This window comes from Coregonus lavaretus (assembly GCF_964263955.1).
Source record: "Coregonus lavaretus genome assembly, contig: HAP1_SCAFFOLD_3304, whole genome shotgun sequence".
Classification (NCBI taxonomy): domain Eukaryota; kingdom Metazoa; phylum Chordata; class Actinopteri; order Salmoniformes; family Salmonidae; genus Coregonus; species Coregonus lavaretus.
The window spans coordinates 20,001-40,126 of NW_028160697.1; the positions used below are offsets into that span (position 1 = coordinate 20,001).

Sequence of the window (20,126 nt, forward strand, 5' to 3'; positions counted from 1 at the left end):
TATCATAGCAAACTCTGCTTTTTATTAAAACAGAGTTATATATTTTCTGCTAGTTATAATACAATATTGTATACAGTGTAAACATATTGTGCTGCAGAATCCCATTCATCCATACATCCATGTCAAATGAGCAGCTGGAACCAGATTTAATAAAGTGCTTCTGCTGTGACCCAGTTCTCTGTGATCAGACTACAGCTGTGTAGGACAAAACACACGTGATGTTCATGTTGTACACTACAGTACTGTAGGCAACGACTATAGTACACACACCTTCATATGTATATCTGCCTCTGTACTGCCAGGCTCCAAGGACCACAGTCCATTTAAACCCAGCAGAGGCACTGCTCTATACAAATGCACTACATTTGACCAGAGCTCTATTTTGTGATGGTGGATCACCGAAAGGGTCCTAAATGGGCATAAGTAGTGCACTACATTGGGAATAGGGTGCCATTTGGGACACAGCCTGAGATTTTCTTCTCTGTAATTAAGTTGTGTTTCTCTCCTATGTTGTGTTTGGTTGTTACAGGACTCCTCTGTGGAATGAGCTGCAACCTCCCTTCCTCTCCAACCACCCTCTGGTGCTTGCCTCTGACCTGGTGCAGTATTACCAATACCTCCTGGCTGGATGTAAGTGTTATACACTGTGTGTGTGTGTGTGTGTGTACTCTTCTCTGTATGTGTATATAAGTACTCTTTGTACGTGTGTGTGCACCAAGCTCCATTAGACCGGTGCCAGAGCTGAAGCCTACTGATTCCTACTGTTTGTTCTCTATGAGAGATTGTCTTCACCCTCTTATTGGTGACACATGCTGAGAGTAGGACCCTTTCAGTCATCCTCTATTACTTCCCTGTTCCCTCTTAAAACCCTCAGTAGAGATCAGACATCACTCCATCTGAGTAGTGCTCTGGCCTCCGATCCCTTATCACACAAACTATCAGCTTTTCATCCATTCTGTTCCGTCTGTACGGCACTTTGAATCAAGTCTTTGTCACTGTATGTCTCTTTGTCTGCCTCCTCTGGACAAGTCAGCATCACAATGCTAACAGCTCAACCAACTCCACTCAACTCATTAAAATGAAGCCAATTAGCCAGCCTCCAAACTCCTCCTAACTCAATAACAAGTACAAAGAGCACCAAGCACTTTAGGTTGACATGTGAAAGGCTGTGGAGGCTGGAGATGGCAGAGGGAAGAAGAGGACAACTCTTGGGGGGCAGAGTGTACACGGATGGCCACACATTTAATTTATCCTCCGTTATAAGTGTGCGTTGTTGCATTAGCTGCATAATCAGAAACATAAATCAGTAATTAGCTCCTGAAGTGCCGTTGGGTCAATCCCCTTCTCCTCCCGTGTGCCTCTTCTTCTTCTTCTGTCTCCTCTATTCTGCGCTAAATTGTCTGCTTCCCAAATGGCACCCCATTCCCTACTTAGTGCACTACTTTTGACTAGAGCCCCTGGTCAACAGTAGTGCACTATAGGGAATAGGGTGCCATTTGGGACGTAGACATTCCCCCAGTGCTCAGGGCTGAGCGGGTAGGATATTTTCTCAAATTAGTTCTAATAGTCCTTTCTAGTGTCAGAGCGATGAAGTCAAGTTGGTGTGACGGGTCGGGCAGCGGGCATCGGCGCTGGGTTTAGTGTGACTCTGTCCTGCGTGAAGGCATAATGGGCAAGACAGAGGGCATAATGATTTAGTCTCAGCGCTCTCTCATATTTAGCTCCAATTAGTGATGGCCAAAATATCACCGCCCGCCCCACCTCGTCTGTCCCTCCCTCGTCCCCGTTCCTCCTGCCTGCCGAGCAGCACCAACCCTAACGCACTCACACACAATATGCACATAATTTGTCGTCTTGTACTTCTTCTACCCATCGCTCCGTTCTGCTCTGCCCCTGGGCGTTTCCTGCATGCTGCTATGGCTCACGGAGTGCCACCTTTCATTCCTCTGCTTCCTCCGCTTTGCACCCAAGCAACGACTGAACGTTCTGTTTCACAACACCGTGCGTCCGCTCAGCTCGCCAGGGGTTGGCTGGGCAGAGAGGAAGTGTTCCAGGGCGGTCGATCTGACCCGGGGATGCATTATGCTACGCTACACTACAGCCAAACAACAGAACACACACACACACACACACACACTGTTGGCTCGGTTGGCCGTCTCCAGTGGTGTGTAAAGATCAGGGCTTATGGAGGGAGAAGCTCCTGCTCTCCGCCCTGCTCCGATACAAACTACACTATCAGGGTCTAGTTTACATAGTAGATACTTCCCCAAACGTCAACAACCAGAAGGACAGAGTGACGGGAGGAGAAAGAGAGAGGAAGAAAGCGAAGAAGACTGAGACAAAGAGAGAGGGAGAGAAAAGGAGAAAAGTTGCAAAAGACGGAGAGAGGGAGCGAGGGAGGGGGGTATGATTAATCACAGGCACCTTTAGATCTGCAAATGAGTCTGTGTATTCAGGGACCTAGTTAGGTTCCACAACCTTCTAGAGTATGGGGTTAGAGGGTTTAGATGTTGTGTGATTGACAGCAGTTGCTCTCTCTATATTGGATGACCGGTGTGATTAAAAATGCATGTTGCTGCGGAGGGAGGGATGGATGGAGCTCATGCCAGCCCAGCCGGAGAGGAGCCTCGCAGGCTGGTGATAAAAGCAGCGGTGGCGCCACTTCATGGTCACTATCTCCACCTGTCCATCTGCCCAGCCCTCTGGCACCGCTATGGGCCCGCTCTGCTCTGGGCCACAGCCGGGTAAACAGCAGCTCCACCACACTGCTGGATATGATAAGAGACAGAGAGAGAGGTGCACACACTCACAGACACACAAACACACACACACAGACAGGGACACACAGACAGGGACACAAAGACCGAGAGATATGAAGAGGCGATATGGAAGAAGAGCTGGCCTCATAAATGCTGTCTCAGTCCAGCTTTGATGGCTCAGGGAATCCTCACTGTGGTGTGGATGGCTCAATCAGCCAGTTAGGAGAAACATAGACCCTTTTCATTCTAAAGGGCCCAAAATAAATGAATGAATGAATGAATAGGGCCAATTTGTGTTGCCCTGAGGTGTCGGAGTAGATTTAAACGTGCGGTCAGATCCCTTAGAATAACACCACCACAAGCTTGATGAATGTGAAGCTTATTTCCTTCCTCATTTGCAGCATTCATTCTTGAAATTCAGGGCATATTTTCCCCCCTCTGGTCTTGGTGTTTTTTGAAGCGAGGGGGCTGTATTTACATAGCTGTCTGTCGTGTGTGTTCAGACACCTCTTCCCCGGCCGCAAGACTTCGCCGAGGCAAACATGGCATGAATAATTTACCTCCCTGCTCTTCTGGCTGGCTCCTCTGAGCTCTCTGAGTAGGCTGGGCACCTCAATGGTGACACTGCTGGTGCTTTTAGGCACTGGCCTCCCCCTAGTTTCAAGTTTTATTAGTCATATGTACAGGATACACATGGTATACACCATCCAATGAAATGCTTACTTGCAGGTTCCTTCTCGACAATGCAACAATAATAAAATATAAGAACATAAAGTCTGGCCCCTACGTTCCTTTCATAATGTAGTAACTGGCGGCTGGCTGTCTCCTGGACTGTTGGCTGAGTGAGAGACTTCTGAGCCCGACGGGAGCTGGTAAAGGGAAAGTGGGAAAGGAGGATCAGCCATGGACAAGCACTGTACAAGCAAGCCGGCCTTGTCAGATCGTGACATTATCCCAACTGGCCTGCCTAATTGTCAAAAGGAGCTGCCCAAATGAGCGAGAGGTTAGAGGTAGAACGAAAGGGACAGGCCAGACAACTAGACAATGAGGCTGACCACCACTTTTGACCAGTGCACTATATAGGGAATAGGGTGCCATTTTGGATGCACCCCTGCAATACCTGCTGCTACTGCTACTGGCCTTGACCAGACCACTCACTGAGTCTCTCCTCTGGTCAGCAGAACTAGACCACATCCTCGTAGAGCCCAGAGACACAGGCTCTTTAAGATCGTTTAGGGACGTTTTTAAAATCACTTTTTGTTTTTTTACTGTGTGTTACCAGAACAGGACATTTTCCAAAGAATAACACCAATCAGATTTGCCTGGTAAACACCATCAATTAGTTATTTTTCTACTTGATAGGAATGGTTATAATATTCCGCCTGAGTCATTTCAGATGGTAATCTTTGCTATCAACCATCACTAAAGCAAATATGCCGCCTTGCGATGATTAATTAGTACACTGTTTTCATATTATGTTTTGTCACTGGACTGAAACGTTTTCATACATGTTATGGCACTTTCCTATTAAAGGTAGAGTAGAGCTCTGTTTGCTAACCACATTTTCCCCCCGATGATTATAGGGGATGTCTGAAAGTAATTTTTTGTCCATACATGGAAACTTCCCTTCTAGCTAAAAAATAGAGAGCTTTGGACTGTAAGGTTCTATCTGCAAAAATCTGATTCTGAGATAGTTGGCTATATAGTTATAATAGTCATAATTATGTGGGTGCTTACATTTGTCCTATTTCACATGTGAACTGGAAATGTGTTTTTTGCATATCCCACTCTCCCTGAGACACCCTCAGAGAGTGGGGTCACAGCCAGGGATCAGCCATTATTGACGGCGACCCTGGAGAAAATAGGGTTAAGTGCCTTGCTCAAGGGCACATCAACAGATTTTACACCTAGTCGGCTCAGGGATTCGAACCAGCAACCTTTCAGTTACTGGCCCAACGCTCTAAGCGCTAGGCTACCTGCCAAACCCTCATTAGTTTGAATGTTGTCATACATTTTTTCTTGTATTCTTTTGAACTTAACAACATGAATTTGTGTATTTAGAGTACTATATACGTAGAGAACATTGAACAGAACAACGCTATGTCAATAACTCAATTTTGACGAAAATGCAGATCGAACCTTATAGTCCCAAGCACTCGAAATGTCACTGATCCATCATGTCTTCAATTTTTACACTGGCACATGGCAGATTTGGGCACTCATAAAACTCCTGTCATATACAGTGTCAGCGTTTATGATCACTATGTTTGATGTACAGTTACAAGATGACATGTCGTCATACCCTGGGTTGTTCTGAACAGAATGAGCCTATGTTTAGCCGCAGAACACACACCTGAATGCACGCATGACTCCTTTCTATGTGCACCAGAATTACGATATGTTTCTCTGAATTGCCATGTGAATGCATAACACTGTAAATTGTATTTTATAACTTAGATAGTCATGTTGGCAATCAAACAAGCTTTCAAATGATGCCCACCTGACCGAGATTGCGATTTATAATGGGCAATTTTTGGATTGCATAATCAACAACAGTAATTGTGACAGTAATGGCAGGGATGCAGGGTTTTGTTCCAAACAACTACAAGTGTGCTTGCTCTAGTTCCTCAACTGCACAGCTAGGAGAGCTTAAAAAAGTACCTTATAGTTGAAGACTCTTTGAGTTATAAAAGTGCATTAAAATTGCTTAGGAACTGTGCACACTTTGGAGAGGTGGTTGGCCACTTGGAGACACCAGTTAGTCCTCCCACTCAAACCCTTATCATTGTTTTGTCTTATGTTGCACCTACCCCACATTTACCAGGAATATTCTTATACTGTTACTCAAGGTATCCAGAGTATTTCGTTATCAACAAATTTGGCTAAAAGTAAATGTAAAATGCACATAAAGTCAACAGTGTAATGTTTGGATTCTTGTGTCAGATGAACTGTTGTCCTCATCTTTGGTATAATAATTTGTCCCATAATTGCCAAACTCTTCCCTTTCAATTGCTACCATGCTTTTGCATTTCATATTTCTTCTGTAAGAAACATTTCAATGTAGCCCTAACCATATAGGCTAATTCCCATGAGTTTTAAGGGTTAAGAGAGTCCGTAATGACAGTAAAAGCAGCCGACCCAATGGATCTGTCTATCTATCTAGCCACTCACTCTGGTAGATATGTCTGTAACTGTTTGGTGTGGTCAGTCTGTCTCTATATCTCTGCATTCCCTAACACACACACACACACACACACACACACACACACACACACACACACACACACACACACACCACACACCACACACACACACACACACACACACACACACACACACACACACACACACACACACACACAAGGTCTGACTGTGCTTGACCCTTGGGGATGACCACTACCTCCCCACTCAGGAGCCTGTCCGTCCAGCTCTCTCAGGCCAATGGAAGCCCCCCTGTCGCCGTAACCCGATCCAGCCAGCCAGCCAGCAACTGCTCCAAAGCATCAATAATTAATTAGGGAACAGCGATTGCCCCCAAGGGGTCAGAGAGCAAGAGTAGAGTGGGAGGGAGCGAGAAAGGGATAAATGAAGGAAGGAAGGAAGGAAGGAAGGGTAGTAATGATTTTGTTTAATAAGTAACACAAGCAGGCTTTGTTCTTCTGCCATTAGAGAGCAACATAAGGTATCAAAGGATCTGGCTAGGAACCACACACACCTTCACGACACCCGTCTCCAGAGCAGGTGAGAGCAGTGTGTTGCGAGCTTTTAGGAAAACGAGGGCAGCCTCTCCACAGTGGAAGAGTGTCAGTCGAGGTATTTGTTACAGCGGCGCTGTGTGGGTGGTGTCAGACCGACAAGCACACCTCCTAAAGAAGCCTCCCAACACCTGCTCTACGCACGAGAGACCCATAGAAAAAGCCAGAGAGCGAGGGAGAGAAAAAGCGAGAGAGGGGGCAAAAGAGACAGCAGCGCCTTGTGCGCTCCAGATGAGAACTAGACAACTTTATTAGTCATTCCTACATTAAACAAATTCACCATGGACTGACACGGGGGTGGGGGGCGCTAGGCCCTGAGGTGCCAGGAGAAAAGACTGATTCTACACATTAAGCTTCATTCTCCACGCCTGCTTATTCAAGCCTGCGACTGTTCCATCTGTCTGGGTGCCTCTCTGCCTGTGCCGCTGACGGGCCTCACATACACACGCGCCCACGAGCACGTACACACACACATGTTCTCTCTCAGTCTCACTTACACATGCTCCTTCACACACTCAGGCACACATATGCCTTTTGCTCTCTTTCCTCCCCTCTCTCTCTCTACTTAACTGAGTGTCAGAGACACAAAACAACAGGAAAAACTCTCTCCCTCTCTCTCCCTTAACCTGTCTGTCTGTCTCTCTCTCTCTCTCTCTCTCTCTCTCTCTCTCTCTCTCTCTCTCTCTCTCTCTCGCTTTCTCTCTCTCTCTCTCCCTCGCTCTCTCTCTCTCTCTCTCTCCCTCGCTTTCTCTCTCTCTCCCTCGCTCTCTCTCTCTCTCTCTCTCTCTCTCTCTCTCTCTCTCTCTCTCTCTCTCTCACTCTCACTCTCACTCTCACTCTCACTCTCACTCTCACTCTCACTCTCACTCTCACTCTCACTCTCTCTCTCGCTTGCTCGCTCTAACAAACACTATCTCCCTCTCTCTGTGTCCACAGTGGTGCCCCCTGGAAGCCCTGGCCCTATCACGCGCCATGAGTCTTACGACAGCCTGACGTCGGACCACAGCGGACAGGAGGATGAGGAGTGGCTCTCACAGGTGAGACTGACTCTGCCCAGCTGGCACCTTTTGAGTGATAACTGAGTCAACATCATGAAACACCAGCACTAACACGCCTGATTCAGGTCATCTAAAGGTTTGATGCTTAGTTACCAGTAGAGCAGGTTTATTAGTGCTGGGCTAGAACAAAAATGTGCACCTTCTGGAGTCCACCAGGAATGGATTGAGAAACGCTCCCAATCTATAGCAACATCAAAGTATTTGCATCATCTGCACTTCACATGTCCTATGGTGGCTAGAGAGGGACAGTCACCCCTTCAAGAGCCTATCGCCCAGCAAAGTCTTTATTTTCTCTCCTAAAGGACTGCTCCTTGGCACTAGCTGGTAGGGGGGTCATTCCACGAAATGAGAGCCTTTTGCGTCCCTTTGATATTTTAAGTTGAAATTGTGCAGAAATATTGAATTTTAAAAGCCTGTCATACTAAATGAAGTGCCCTTTAATATATTGTAGACCACTTGTAAAATTCTATAAATCTGATTTTTAATATGAATAAAGATTTGTTAAAGTGCAAAAAATTCTGCATTTTGACATGTCTCTCTGTGCATCCTCTGTGACTTCTAGGAAGATTTTAACCCACTTAACCCCAACATTTCTCTAAGTTTTCACCATCATGGTAAAGCCCTAGTTATTTTGTTGCTTTGACAAAGTCATTTCTTAAGATTATTATTGAATTCATATTATTAGTTATTCTTTTTAAGGTAAAAAAATATATATGTGAACTGAACTCTCGTTTTAATATGGTGCAAATATTCCTTTTAAAAGTTTTTTCAAAAGAAACATTGAACATCTAATAGTCAAAACATAGTGTAAAAGCAGGTGAGCTGGTTCTACTCTGTTGTTTCTTTGGTGGAAAACTGAGTGGGTCGAACATGTTCACCCTGTTACCCATAGATAGACAGGCTAGAAAGGTTTTCTGTGAAGCTTGCATTCAATTCCACTCCCTGTTGCACACAAAAAGCTTCCATCCCCCTGTCACGAAGGGATTTATGGCTGATTTAAGATGAAATCTTCAACCTTGTTACGGTCAACCCTATTACTTTAATAGGCACTTCATTTTTTTATTTAACCTCTTGAGAAGTGTTTTTTATTAAGTTGGTCGTTATGACAGAAATGTTTTGTTTTTTTTAACCAAGTTACACTACCCAAAAGGCACTTAATTGGTGAAACAACCCAGGAGGTAATAGGTGGTTTTTGGACTAAGTGGCTGTTGACTGTTGGACTCCTTGTCTTTTGTCCAGCTGTGCATGATGCCACTATTACAGCGTGAAATAAGATGACATTTCAATCTAATACCAAATAGTGCCCTTTTTAGCACTGAGTACTGCCGTGAGATGTGGTTTGGAGGGATATATGGTTGGAATGTGTGACGTTACAGATAGATAAGTTGTATGGTGATATGACCACACTCTCTTCAGCTTGGTTAACCCTTCACTCCTTAATGTCTGAAGCCTGATCTCTGCAGGTAACCATCACATTTCCACCATCAATAATTTCTGGCCATATATAATGGATTGGGGTAAATGTATCCCACTTAGTCTGTGGTTTCCCTGTGGTTTGTAGCCACTATGCTAGTTTTGCCGGGAGCCAAACCTGCTACCCTCTATCTACCATCTCCTGCACCAAAACTACTTTAGCTTGGCTGGATTTACGCTTGCGCTGTGCTATTATTAGCCAGGTGAAGTCTTTGTTAATGGAGGTTGGCAGCCAGGCCACTAGGGGGAGTTGTGCTGTTTTGATAAGTTACAGCTTAAAACTGCCAAGCAGGGATGGGGACACGGTGTTAGGGGGGGGGGGGGGGGGGGGTTCTGACTTATTGCACTCAACAAAGAAGGTTCTGACTTATTGCACTCAACAAAGAAGGTTCTGACTTATTGCACTCAACAAAGAAACCACAAGACTTGGCGGTTGTCGCAGTGCTATCCTCAGGAAACAGCACAGTGTATTTTCAACTACAATAATTCTGACACTTAATAGCTGCTGTAAATCATTGGAGTGGATGAGGCTCCTCAACATGGCATCTCACTTGTCCTCCAGTTTATCCCAACACACTTATCTCGTCGTCTTTCAAATTCAAATCTGAAACGGCACTGGAAGACAAGAATGGTCTTGATCCATTCTAGACACGAGCCCTCTAAGGTCATGCTGTCAGTTTCTTTCTGTTCTGTACAATAGTCTGGAGGATAAATACTGAAACATGTATAGTATGATGATAATGGCTAGATTGAGTTAGAGCACCGCTGTCTTGTGGATGTCATTAAATCATATCCCTTCATTAGATTATCAGCAGTGTTCAGAATCAGATGGATCTGAAGGTTTCTAATACAACGCCACATTGTGACCTTTGGTGTTTGCCATCTGTCTGGGCGCTGTATGTAGCGCTACTCAGGAGACATTGCTTGCGTCCCAAATGGCACCCTATTCCCTATATAGTGCATTACTTTTGACCAGGGTCTGGTCAAAAGTAATGCACTATATAGGGAATAGGGTGCCATTTGGATGCAGATTTGGTGCGTAATAGTGTAAGTGGCTCTCAGCTCTCAGGTCCGTCAGATGACAACAATGCCTGAAGCAGCCCCACAGATTCCCCCTTATCCTCCTGGTTTCAATACCCTCCATCAAGTCATCAAGTCTGGCTCTGACAGTCATGACACATGACATCTATTGGGTTAATGCTTTACCTACCAACCCTCTGGAGACTGGACTATAATTTTCTCCCTCCTCCACCTCCTGTACTATACAATGACTGTTCATATCAGACATACCTAAGCTGTTATATCAACAGTCCTTTAGTGGTTCTATGAGCTGTACACAACCATGTGGATAACTCGTATTGTCAGGCACAGTATGTCAGGACAGGGTGCGACAGACAGACAGGAGGGCAGAGACAAGGCGGGCTGGGCATGACAGACAGATAGACAGGAGGGGAGAGGAGCGGCCAACATCTGGCCCTGTGCCCCGACACTGAAGAGAGCCGTGGCATCTGTTTATCTCTGGGGCTGGGCGACACTGATGGTGTTAACTGGCGAGTACTCACACACTGAAATCTTCCTCCTTCCATCTCTCTGTGGCCTCATTTACACAGCTGTGCCAGGCCACGTGTCACACACACACCACGGACGTATTACGAGACCCTAAGCTGTCACCCCTGTCTTGGCTCTTTCACAGCCAAATATACATGAGAGAGAGGGGGACAGAGAGTGTGGAAGGAGGGGAGTCTGTGTTAAATAAAGGGAAGACTGAAGGATTGAGAGGAGCTCTTACTAAGAAAGAATGTTGGAGATGGCAGAGAGAAGAGAGGGGATGAGGGAGAGGGCAGAGGGGGAGAGGAAATAAGATATTGGGAGTAAAGAGAGAAGGTGAAAGCTAGTTACAATTGTTCTGTCCTCTCCTCTCCCCCATCCATCTAGTGTAACATTACAGACAGACCTCTCTGAAGTGTGCCACTGTTATGTTAAAGCCAATCATGCCATCACTCAGGGGAAAGATGCTGCAGAGAGCTGTTCCTCAGCCTTAACGGCCACAGTGGCATTTCTCTGAAATGATGACGCTAATGTGGCTCTGACGCTCGTCCTCTAATCCTGTTGCCACGGAAATCTGTCTCCCTCATTTCCTCTTCCCTAACACACGCCTCCCGCCAGCTCATTGTGACTTCCGCCTCTGTGGACAACAAAGCTTTAGTCTGACAGGTTTACATCTAGAACGGATGTGGACAGTGACGCTGTAGTAGTTATTTTATTAGTCCCAAATGGGAAACTGGTTTGCAGCAGTTTGTACACAAACACAGTACCAGTATTTAGTTTAACCTAAAATAAATAAAACTAAGGTAACTGCACTATCCATTCCAGTGGTTTTATGTTGCTAGCATGCTAATGTTATTGTTTGGCCCCTACCAGGTGGAGATAGTGACCCACACAGGGCCTCACCGTCGGCTGTGGATGGATCCTCAGTTCCACTTTAAGACCATCCACCCATCTGGTCAGACTACGGTCATCTCCTCCTCCTCCTCCGTGCTGCAGTCCCAGGGCCCCAGCGACATTCAACAGCCTCTGTTAGACTTTAAGACCATCCACCCATCTGGTCAGACTACGGTCATCTCCTCCTCCTCCTCCGTGCTGCAGTCCCAGGGCCCCAGCGACATTCAACAGCCTCTGTTAGACTTTAAGACCATCCACCCATCTGGTCAGACTACGGTCATCTCCTCCTCCTCCTCCGTGCTGCAGTCCCAGGGCCCCAGCGACATTCAACAGCCTCTGTTAGACTTTAAGACCATCCACCCATCTGGTCAGACTACGGTCATCTCCTCCTCCTCCTCCGTGCTGCAGTCCCAGGGCCCCAGCGACATTCAACAGCCTCTGTTAGACTTTAAGACCATCCACCCATCTGGTCAGACTACGGTCATCTCCTCCTCCTCCTCCGTGCTGCAGTCCCAGGGCCCCAGCGACATTCAACAGCCTCTGTTAGACTTTAAGACCATCCACCCATCTGGTCAGACTACGGTCATCTCCTCCTCCTCCTCCGTGCTGCAGTCCCAGGGCCCCAGCGACATTCAACAGCCTCTGTTAGACTTTAAGACCATCCACCCATCTGGTCAGACTACGGTCATCTCCTCCTCCTCCTCCGTGCTGCAGTCCCAGGGCCCCAGCGACATTCAACAGCCTCTGTTAGACTTTAAGACCATCCACCCATCTGGTCAGACTACGGTCATCTCCTCCTCCTCCTCCGTGCTGCAGTCCCAGGGCCCCAGCGACATTCAACAGCCTCTGTTAGACTTTAAGACCATCCACCCATCTGGTCAGACTACGGTCATCTCCTCCTCCTCCTCCGTGCTGCAGTCCCAGGGCCCCAGCGACATTCAACAGCCTCTGTTAGACTTTAAGACCATCCACCCATCTGGTCAGACTACGGTCATCTCCTCCTCCTCCTCCGTGCTGCAGTCCCAGGGCCCCAGCGACATTCAACAGCCTCTGTTAGACTTCGACACTGACGACCTGGACCTACACAGTCTCAGGTAGGTAGACAATCATGCTGCCATAGTTCTGACTTCTGCTATTTTGAACAGGTCTCTCTTGCAAAAATACGATTTTATTTAAATATATTATTCTATCATATACTGTATATAAATAACATGAAATCTTCAAATAAATGCAGCATAACTGCAGTTAAATAAACACATACATAAGTAACTTTACATTTCTGTGTGTGTAGGATCCAGCCGGTGCGTTCTGAGCCGGTCAGCATGCCTGGTTCTTCTCGGCTGGTGGCTGAACGGAGGGGACAGGGGACGGTCATTGATACAGGATCAGGTAGGAACCATGGCTACTATATACTATACTGTCTTTCTGTCTGGATATATGTATATCTGTGGTATGGGACTGTGTACAGGTGTCTGTACCTGGTTCAGTACAGAAGGATGTCTGTATACACACTTACACACACACACACACACACACACACACACACACACACACACACACACACACACACACACATACAACTGTATGTTATTCATAATAATCAGAACATTTTGGCTGTGGGCCTTTGTTTTCCTCTTCAGACACACAAACCCACATTAAACATTTTACATTTGAGTCATTTAGCAGACACTCTTATCCAGAGCCACTTACAGTTAGTGCATACATTTTCATACTGGCCCCCCGTGGGAAATGAACCCACAACCCTGGCGTTGCAAGCGCCATGCTCTACCAACTGAGCTACAGGGGACTAAACCAGCCACATAATGACCAACATGATAATCTAGTCTGGCTTTCCACAGTATCCACGCCAGAAATAGCCCTAGTGATAACCATAATCATAACCCTGCATTGTGATTGGATGAATGGCCCTAATGATGACCTTTCTGGCCTCATCTGTGTATTAGATTAAATTGATCTGCTTTAAAGATGGTCTCTCTTTACGTTTGGCCTTTCTTCATCCTGTTATGATGTTAGGGTTTAATCCAATCATGTTGAGATGAAAGCCAGCACGTACAGTGTTGTTCTTTAGGGGTTATTTCTGTTGTACTGATCTTGTGAGAATCCCAATTGGATTTAGTGCAAGTGTTTTTATGTCATTGTGAAGGCATCATTAGGATCAATGTGACTGGTATGATGTGGTGGTATTTCTGCCGTGTGTTCAGTATGGTCTTATGATCCGGTGATTGAGCCGATTGATAGTAAAGGCCTTTGATGTAGAAGGGACATTAACCTAGCCTTGTTTGTTTTGTTACCACTGTATTTTCGGTTGAAGCACAAGGCCCTGTTTTGATGAGGTTTTCACCAAATACTAAAATCATCAACAAAGTACATTCTTACCTGGTTTGAACCAGAAAGGCTTCCCCTCCCTCCCTCCCTCCCTCCCTCCCTCCCTCCCTCCCTCCCTCCCTCCCTCCCTCCCTCCTTGTTGTCTGGAGGACTGAAGGAGGAGAAGAGAAGAGAGGAGAGGAGGTAGAAGAGAAGAGGGGAGGGAGGAGGGTAGTGATGGTTATCAGTCTCTGGCCTGCCACCGGTGTGGCGCCTCTTATCACACACACATCACTTTTGTCTTTCCTTCAAAAGGGCAAGTGTGTGTGGTGTGTGTGTGTGTGTGTGTGTGTGTGTGTGTGTGTGTGTGTGTGTGTGTGTGTGTGTGTGTGTGTGTGGTGTGTGTGTGTGTGTGTGTGTGTGTGTGTGTGTGTGTGTGTGTGTGTGTGTGTGTGTGTGTGTGTGTGTGTGTGTGTGTGTGTGTGTGTGTGTGTGTTTTGCCATGGATTAGTGCAGTTTGTGTGGGTGAGTGTGTGCACGTTTTTTTGCAGCTAATGTAGCCAAAGTCCCAGCAACTTGTGATTATATAAGTGCTTAGTGGCAGTAACATCAGTCATACTGTAAGTTAGTTCCACTGTAGAGACTCTTCCAGTCATTGGGAGTCATAGACAGTCTCCCCAGTGTCTGGGATGTTATCTCTGTGTATGCTGTATCCTACAGTACACACTCTACTAAGACATTCCCCAGGGGCTGAAGACTGGGTCACACACGCACACACACGCAAACACACACACGTCTTTATGGGCAGGGAGGAGGGAAGTGGAAGCTTTACAGCCAATGTCTCGCTTTTCCCTCCTAAACAAAATCATTGGGACCTGCAGCCGCCACTATCAATACTGTCTATCTGCCCCCCAAGGGTCACTATGAGGGGGGAGGCTGTCTGTGTGTGTGTGTGTGTGTGTGTGTGTGTGCATGCACGTGTATGCTCCTCTGTTGTAGACTACGTGATTGCCCTGGTAGACTACACAGGAGCATTTTGTGGTACGGCGGGGCCAAAGACACAATGCTAGAGGACACAAACAAAGATAGAAAGAAAGAAAGAGGCTGTTAATCTTCTCTGTGCTGATAACTATCTGACAGGGATCACAGCGTCCCTACAGTCTGGACAGGTAGTTGTTTTGTTATGACTCAATGAAGAAAACACCTGCTCCTTGTTCTGGAGAAAAACACTTTCTTTAGCCCCCCCCCCCCCCCCCCCTCCCCGCTCACACGCTTGTGTGTGGCGGGCTGCCGTGACTTTTATCGGAAGTCAGGGATCTAACTCGTTTTGTTGCTTGCGACAGAGAAGAGCACGAAGGGAGAGAGAAGATGCTGGCATGTTATGAGTTAGTTATCACAGGTGTGTGTGTGTGTGTGTGTGTGTGTGTGGGAGTTTGTGTGTCCTCTTGATCGGAGGATAGGAGAGATACACAGCACCAAATACACTTAGTGAACACTACTGCTGTTAGGCATTAAAAAGTGTGTGTGTGTTTAGTCCATTAAAAGGAGCCAGTTGGTCTTTATGGTCTAATCAGTGTTGGATCAGCAGCTAACAGCCATTAGAGAGATGAGAACCTCCTCCACACTCTACCTGACACTCAGCATTATCACAGCTTACGCTGCTGCTGCCCCTTTCACTGATACCACTCAATACACACACACACACACACACACTGAGAGAGGGAGGTGCGGGTTATCACCTGCACAGTGCATCCCCTCTGTCATGTAGCGTCCAGGGCAGGAGGGGGTTTCCCCAGCTATTGTAGTAAGAGGTGGAGGGATGGAATGAATGGAGGATGGAAGAATCAAAGGGTGGATGGGTGAGTCCCTTCATAGCTGAACGGTCCTAGGAAGGTAGACGGGCACCTGCACACACACACAGAGTAACTGATCCTTAATCCTACACCCCACAATGACCTGACCAGCCATAAAGGCCTCCTGTGTGTGGAGAGATAGTGGCCACATTCACAACTCTACTATTATGCCATATGATCTCTTCCTTTAAGGAAATTGGGGGGAATATCTTTCTTTCATTACCCGTGACCTCACTCCCTCCTCTTTCCCCCCCATCTACCCTTCCTTTTCCCCATCCCCATTCTTTCTCTCCTCCCATCAATGGGGTCCTTGTCCCCTCTGCTCTCTAAGGGTTTCACTTCTTCCGGTGACCTGGGGGTTGCCATGACAATAAGTTGAGGTGGCACTGCCTGGGGCCAGTTCTAACAGAGAGATCTGTTTTGTCATCACACCCATGTAATCAGCCTGTGAAAGATACCATTCTTATCACCGCACCGCTTTGTCTGACTGAGAGAGGGAGAGTTAGAGAGCGAGAGAGAGAGGGTTGGAGACAGAGAGCGAGAGAGAGCGGGGAAAGGGGGGGGGTGAGAGAGAGAGGGAGAGAGAGAGAGGGAGAGAGAGCGCGGAAAGGGGGGGTGAGGGAGAGAGGGTTAGAGAGGGAGAGAGGGTTAGAGAGAGAGGGAGAGAGAGCGGGGAAAGGGGGGGGTGAGAGAGAGAGGGAGAGAGAGAGAGGGTTAGAGAGAGAGGGAGAGAGAGCGCGGAAAGGGGGGTGAGAGAGAGGGAGAGAGAGAGGGAGAGAGGGTTAGAGAGGTTAGAGAGAGAGGGAGAGAGGGTTAGAGAGAGAGAGTGGGGAAAGGGGGGTGAGAGAGATAGGGAGAGAGAGAGACACACACAGGCCTGGCTTTTCTATCCCCTCCGCTATCTCCCTCTGTCCTGGGAGAGAGAGCGGGGAAAGGAGGGGTGAGAGAGAGAGAGGGTGAGAGAGAGAGAGGGTTAGAGAGGGTGAGAGAGAGGGAGAGAGGGTTAGAGAGAGAGAGTGGGGAAAGGGGGGTGAGAGAGATAGGGAGAGAGAGAGACACACACAGGCCTGGCTTTTCTATCCCCTCCGCTATCTCCCTCTGTCCTGCTTTTCTTTCTCCTCCTTCCTTTCCTGGGGAGATGACAGTAAATGGGTTCAGCACGTTTTGGGAGCTGCCTAGATTTGTTGTTGCTGTGTGTGTTGTCTTTTTTTAAGATTCGAGGGAGATGGGGGGGGGGGGGTGCATAAAATGGAGGGATGTGGAAGCTGGAAGAGTGTGTGTGACATTGGACATTGATTAGTATGTGCTGATGATAAGTGTGTGGGGGAGCGGGGGGGGCACTTTGTTGACCTCACTAGGATTGTGTGAAATGCTGTGGCAGTGTACGCCATATGTTTTCCTGTGTTTGTGATATTTATGTGTGTGTGTGCATGGGCCTGGCTGTGTGTGTGTAATGCCAGGGGGCAGTGGATGCTGAGCAGCTGCTGTTTAGAGCGACTGAACGGACACCAATGTGTCGGGCATCTGCTGTGTGTTCCCTGTTCAACCTACACACACTGTAGGGTGTATGAGTGGGGGTATGTAGTTTCATCTGCAAGGACACTCCAGCCCCCTTTAAATGTCTCTTAACTGTCATGTATCCATTGATATGTCTTTGTGTGTATATGTAGAAGGGGTGTATGTGTGGGAGGGACACATGCACACGCACACACACGTACAGATGCCAATACACCCACACACCCTAAGGCTGCGTGGCAGGGGATGTAGTGTCAATTAGGGGACGACATCTCAGTTTGGAGACAATGCCATCCCTAAATACACATTACCTCAATCCTACAGAGCTGCAGAGTGCCAGTCTTTACCCTCCATGTAAGGCACCAGGCTGTTGTGGGCACACCAGCATGGATGGATGTTTCTCTGGGTATAGATAGCCCAGGAACATTGTCTCTCCATCCCTTATGTCTCTCCAGGGGAAAAGTCCTTGTCATCATCGTTAACACTGACAAGTCGACTCCGAGACACCCCTGGAGTAGACACCCTGCAAAGTTTGGGGACAACACTCGCCTTCTCTCCCTCCCTCCATTCCTATCACTTCATCCCTCCCTCTCCCAGCATATACCTCACACACTCTACCAGCCTCCCTCTCTCTACCCCCTCCCACCCTCCCATCTCCCCCTCGTCTCCCTGACACTAACTCTCTTTGACAGTGTCTCCAGTGCGGTGTGGGATAATCCACCTGGCGGGGTATTAAAGTAGGACCCAGCCAGCCTCTCAGCTTCATAATGGATCGATCCGGACGGCCCCACAGCCGGCTGCTGTAATGGTATTTTTGACACCTAGCTAGCTAGCAGAGGCAGAGCTACACAGAGTACAGCTAATGCACGCCACCGCTGGCACCCTCCACACACTCCCTCCTTACAAATGAATAGGGGATGGAAAATGAGGAAGCGAGGAAGAGGGAGACGCTAATTTATTTCTTTCTTTCCCTTTCTTTCTTTCTTTCTTCTTTCTTTCTTTCTTTCTTTCTTTCTTTCTTCTTTCTTTCTTTCTTTCTTTCTTTCTTTCTTTCTTTCTTTCTTTCTTTCTTTCTTTCTTTCTTTCTTTCTTTCTTTCTTTCTTTCTTTCTTTCTTTCTTTCTTTCTTTCTTTCTTTCTTTCTTTCTTTCTTTCTTTCTTTCTTTCTTTCTTTCTTTCTTTCTTTCTTTCTTTCTTTCTTTCTTTCTTTCTTTCTTTCTTTCTTTCTTTCTTTCTTTCTTTCTTTCTTTCTTTCTTTCTTTCTTTCTTTCTTTCTTTCTTTCTTTCTTTCTTTCTTTCTTTCTTTCTTTCTTTCTTTCTTTCTTTCTTTCTTTCTTTCTTTCTTCTTTCTTTCTTTCTTTCTTTCTTTCTTTCTTTCTTTCTTTCTTTCTTTTTCTTTCTTTCTTTCTTTCTTTCTTTCTTTCTTTCTTTCTTTCTTTCTTTCTTTCTTCTTTCTTTTCTTTCTTTCTTTCTTTCTTTCTTTCTTTCTTCTTTCTTTCTTTCTTTCTTTGTGTCACTCACTTTTTCTAGTTTTTCGCTGTCTCTTTCTATTTCCATCTGGCAAAATCCAAAATGTTCTATTCAGTCCAGTTGAAGTTAGAATGTGGGGCAACATCGCCCCACCTAAGTAATTGGAGGGGAAACTTTGCTATTTCACAAAGCCCAAATGGCACACAATGGTTGTTTTGTAATTATTTTGGTCTCCTGATGGTTTTGTCCTTGTATGGGTGGAGTTGAAATGAAGAACTGTTGAGGGATTGGCCGGGCTGGAGGGTTGAAAGGGCATTACCATGGTTTCCAATGGCATAGGGGAAGTCAGTGTCATAGAATGGTCAGGTGAAGACTGCCTACCCCCCTCATCTTTCTTCCCTCAACCCCTCTCCTGCCTTCTCTGCCATGTCTCTCTCTCTCTCTCTCTCCCTCCCTCCCTACCTCCCTCCCCTGGTCGGTCAGCCCTAGGCCTCAGTATCCAGGTGTGGAGGTGCTGCAGGTCATTTCCTCTGCAGGTGTGTGTGTGTTAGATGATATCTGCACACCTGGTCCACTCCAGCCACAGAGGCAGTCTTTGTGTATTCATTATAGTGGGCAACACACACCCCTCCAGCCAAGTTACCTTCCAGCTGAGAGAGAGAGAGTGAGTGAATGAGTGAATGAGTGAGTGAGTGAGTGAGTGAGTGAGTGAGTGAGTGAGTGAGTGAGTGAGTGAGTGAGTGAGTGAGTGAGTGAGTGAGTGAGTGAGTGAGTGAGTGAGTAAGGGAGAGACCCACCCTCCTCCTCACCTGTACATTAGGTCCTGTGCCCGTTTTACTGGAGTGTGTTTCCAATCACCGGAGGAATGTGAAAAATGTCCGGTTGGGAATTCCATCCTGGCTTCCTGTGTGTGGCCGTAGGTAGGGAATGATGAAGAGAGAGGGATGGAGAGAGACAGCGAAAGGACATGCTCCTCCAGAGTCAGCCTCGTCAGCAGTAGCATCTTCTCTAGGAAAACAGAAAAGAGCGAGGCAAGGAAAGAAAGCGAGAGGGAGTGACAGAATGTGCATACCTCTGATGTGATGTCCACTGGTTCTGTCAGCGCCTGTGCTGCTTCGTAGCATCTTCACTGTGTCGGCCCAAAACCAACCTGACACTTTTCTTAGTGAGCTCTTTCTTTGTCCTTTTCTTCTGTCTTGAATTTGTAGTAATATGCAGTTGTGTGTGTTGTCTGTGATGTGTCATGAGGTTTTATATGTTTGTAAAAGTGCAGAAAGTGCAGGTTTATGCAGGTATACTGCAGGTGTCTGTATGTTTGCAAGTTTGTTTTTTGTATGTGTGCTGCTTGTGCTGTCCATTGCTGTCTCTTGAATGTCTCCCCTCTCTCTTCTTCCTGTCTCTCCACTTCAATTCTCTCTCTCTCTCTCTCTCTCTCTCTCTCTCTCTCTCTCTCTCTCTCTCTCTCTCTCTCTCTCTC

At 46.8% G+C, this 20,126-nt stretch overlaps 1 protein-coding gene across 1 annotated transcript in view; it reads left to right on the forward strand.

Annotated features, from left to right (window-relative positions):
• LOC311121532 (uncharacterized protein) overlaps nt 1–17,916 on the forward strand; it is a gene marked incomplete at both ends in the record, with an annotated part of 18,810 nt that extends 894 nt beyond the window's left edge. The window contains 5 exons of the mRNA XM_084196010.1: nt 530–630; nt 7,451–7,551; nt 11,467–12,581; nt 12,779–12,876; nt 17,873–17,916. Of these exons, the coding sequence (XP_084052136.1) occupies nt 530–630; nt 7,451–7,551; nt 11,467–12,581; nt 12,779–12,876; nt 17,873–17,916 (1,459 nt within the window). The remainder of the gene's footprint in view (nt 1–529; nt 631–7,450; nt 7,552–11,466; nt 12,582–12,778; nt 12,877–17,872) is intronic.
• Nucleotides 17,917–20,126: the final 2,210 nt, after the last annotated feature.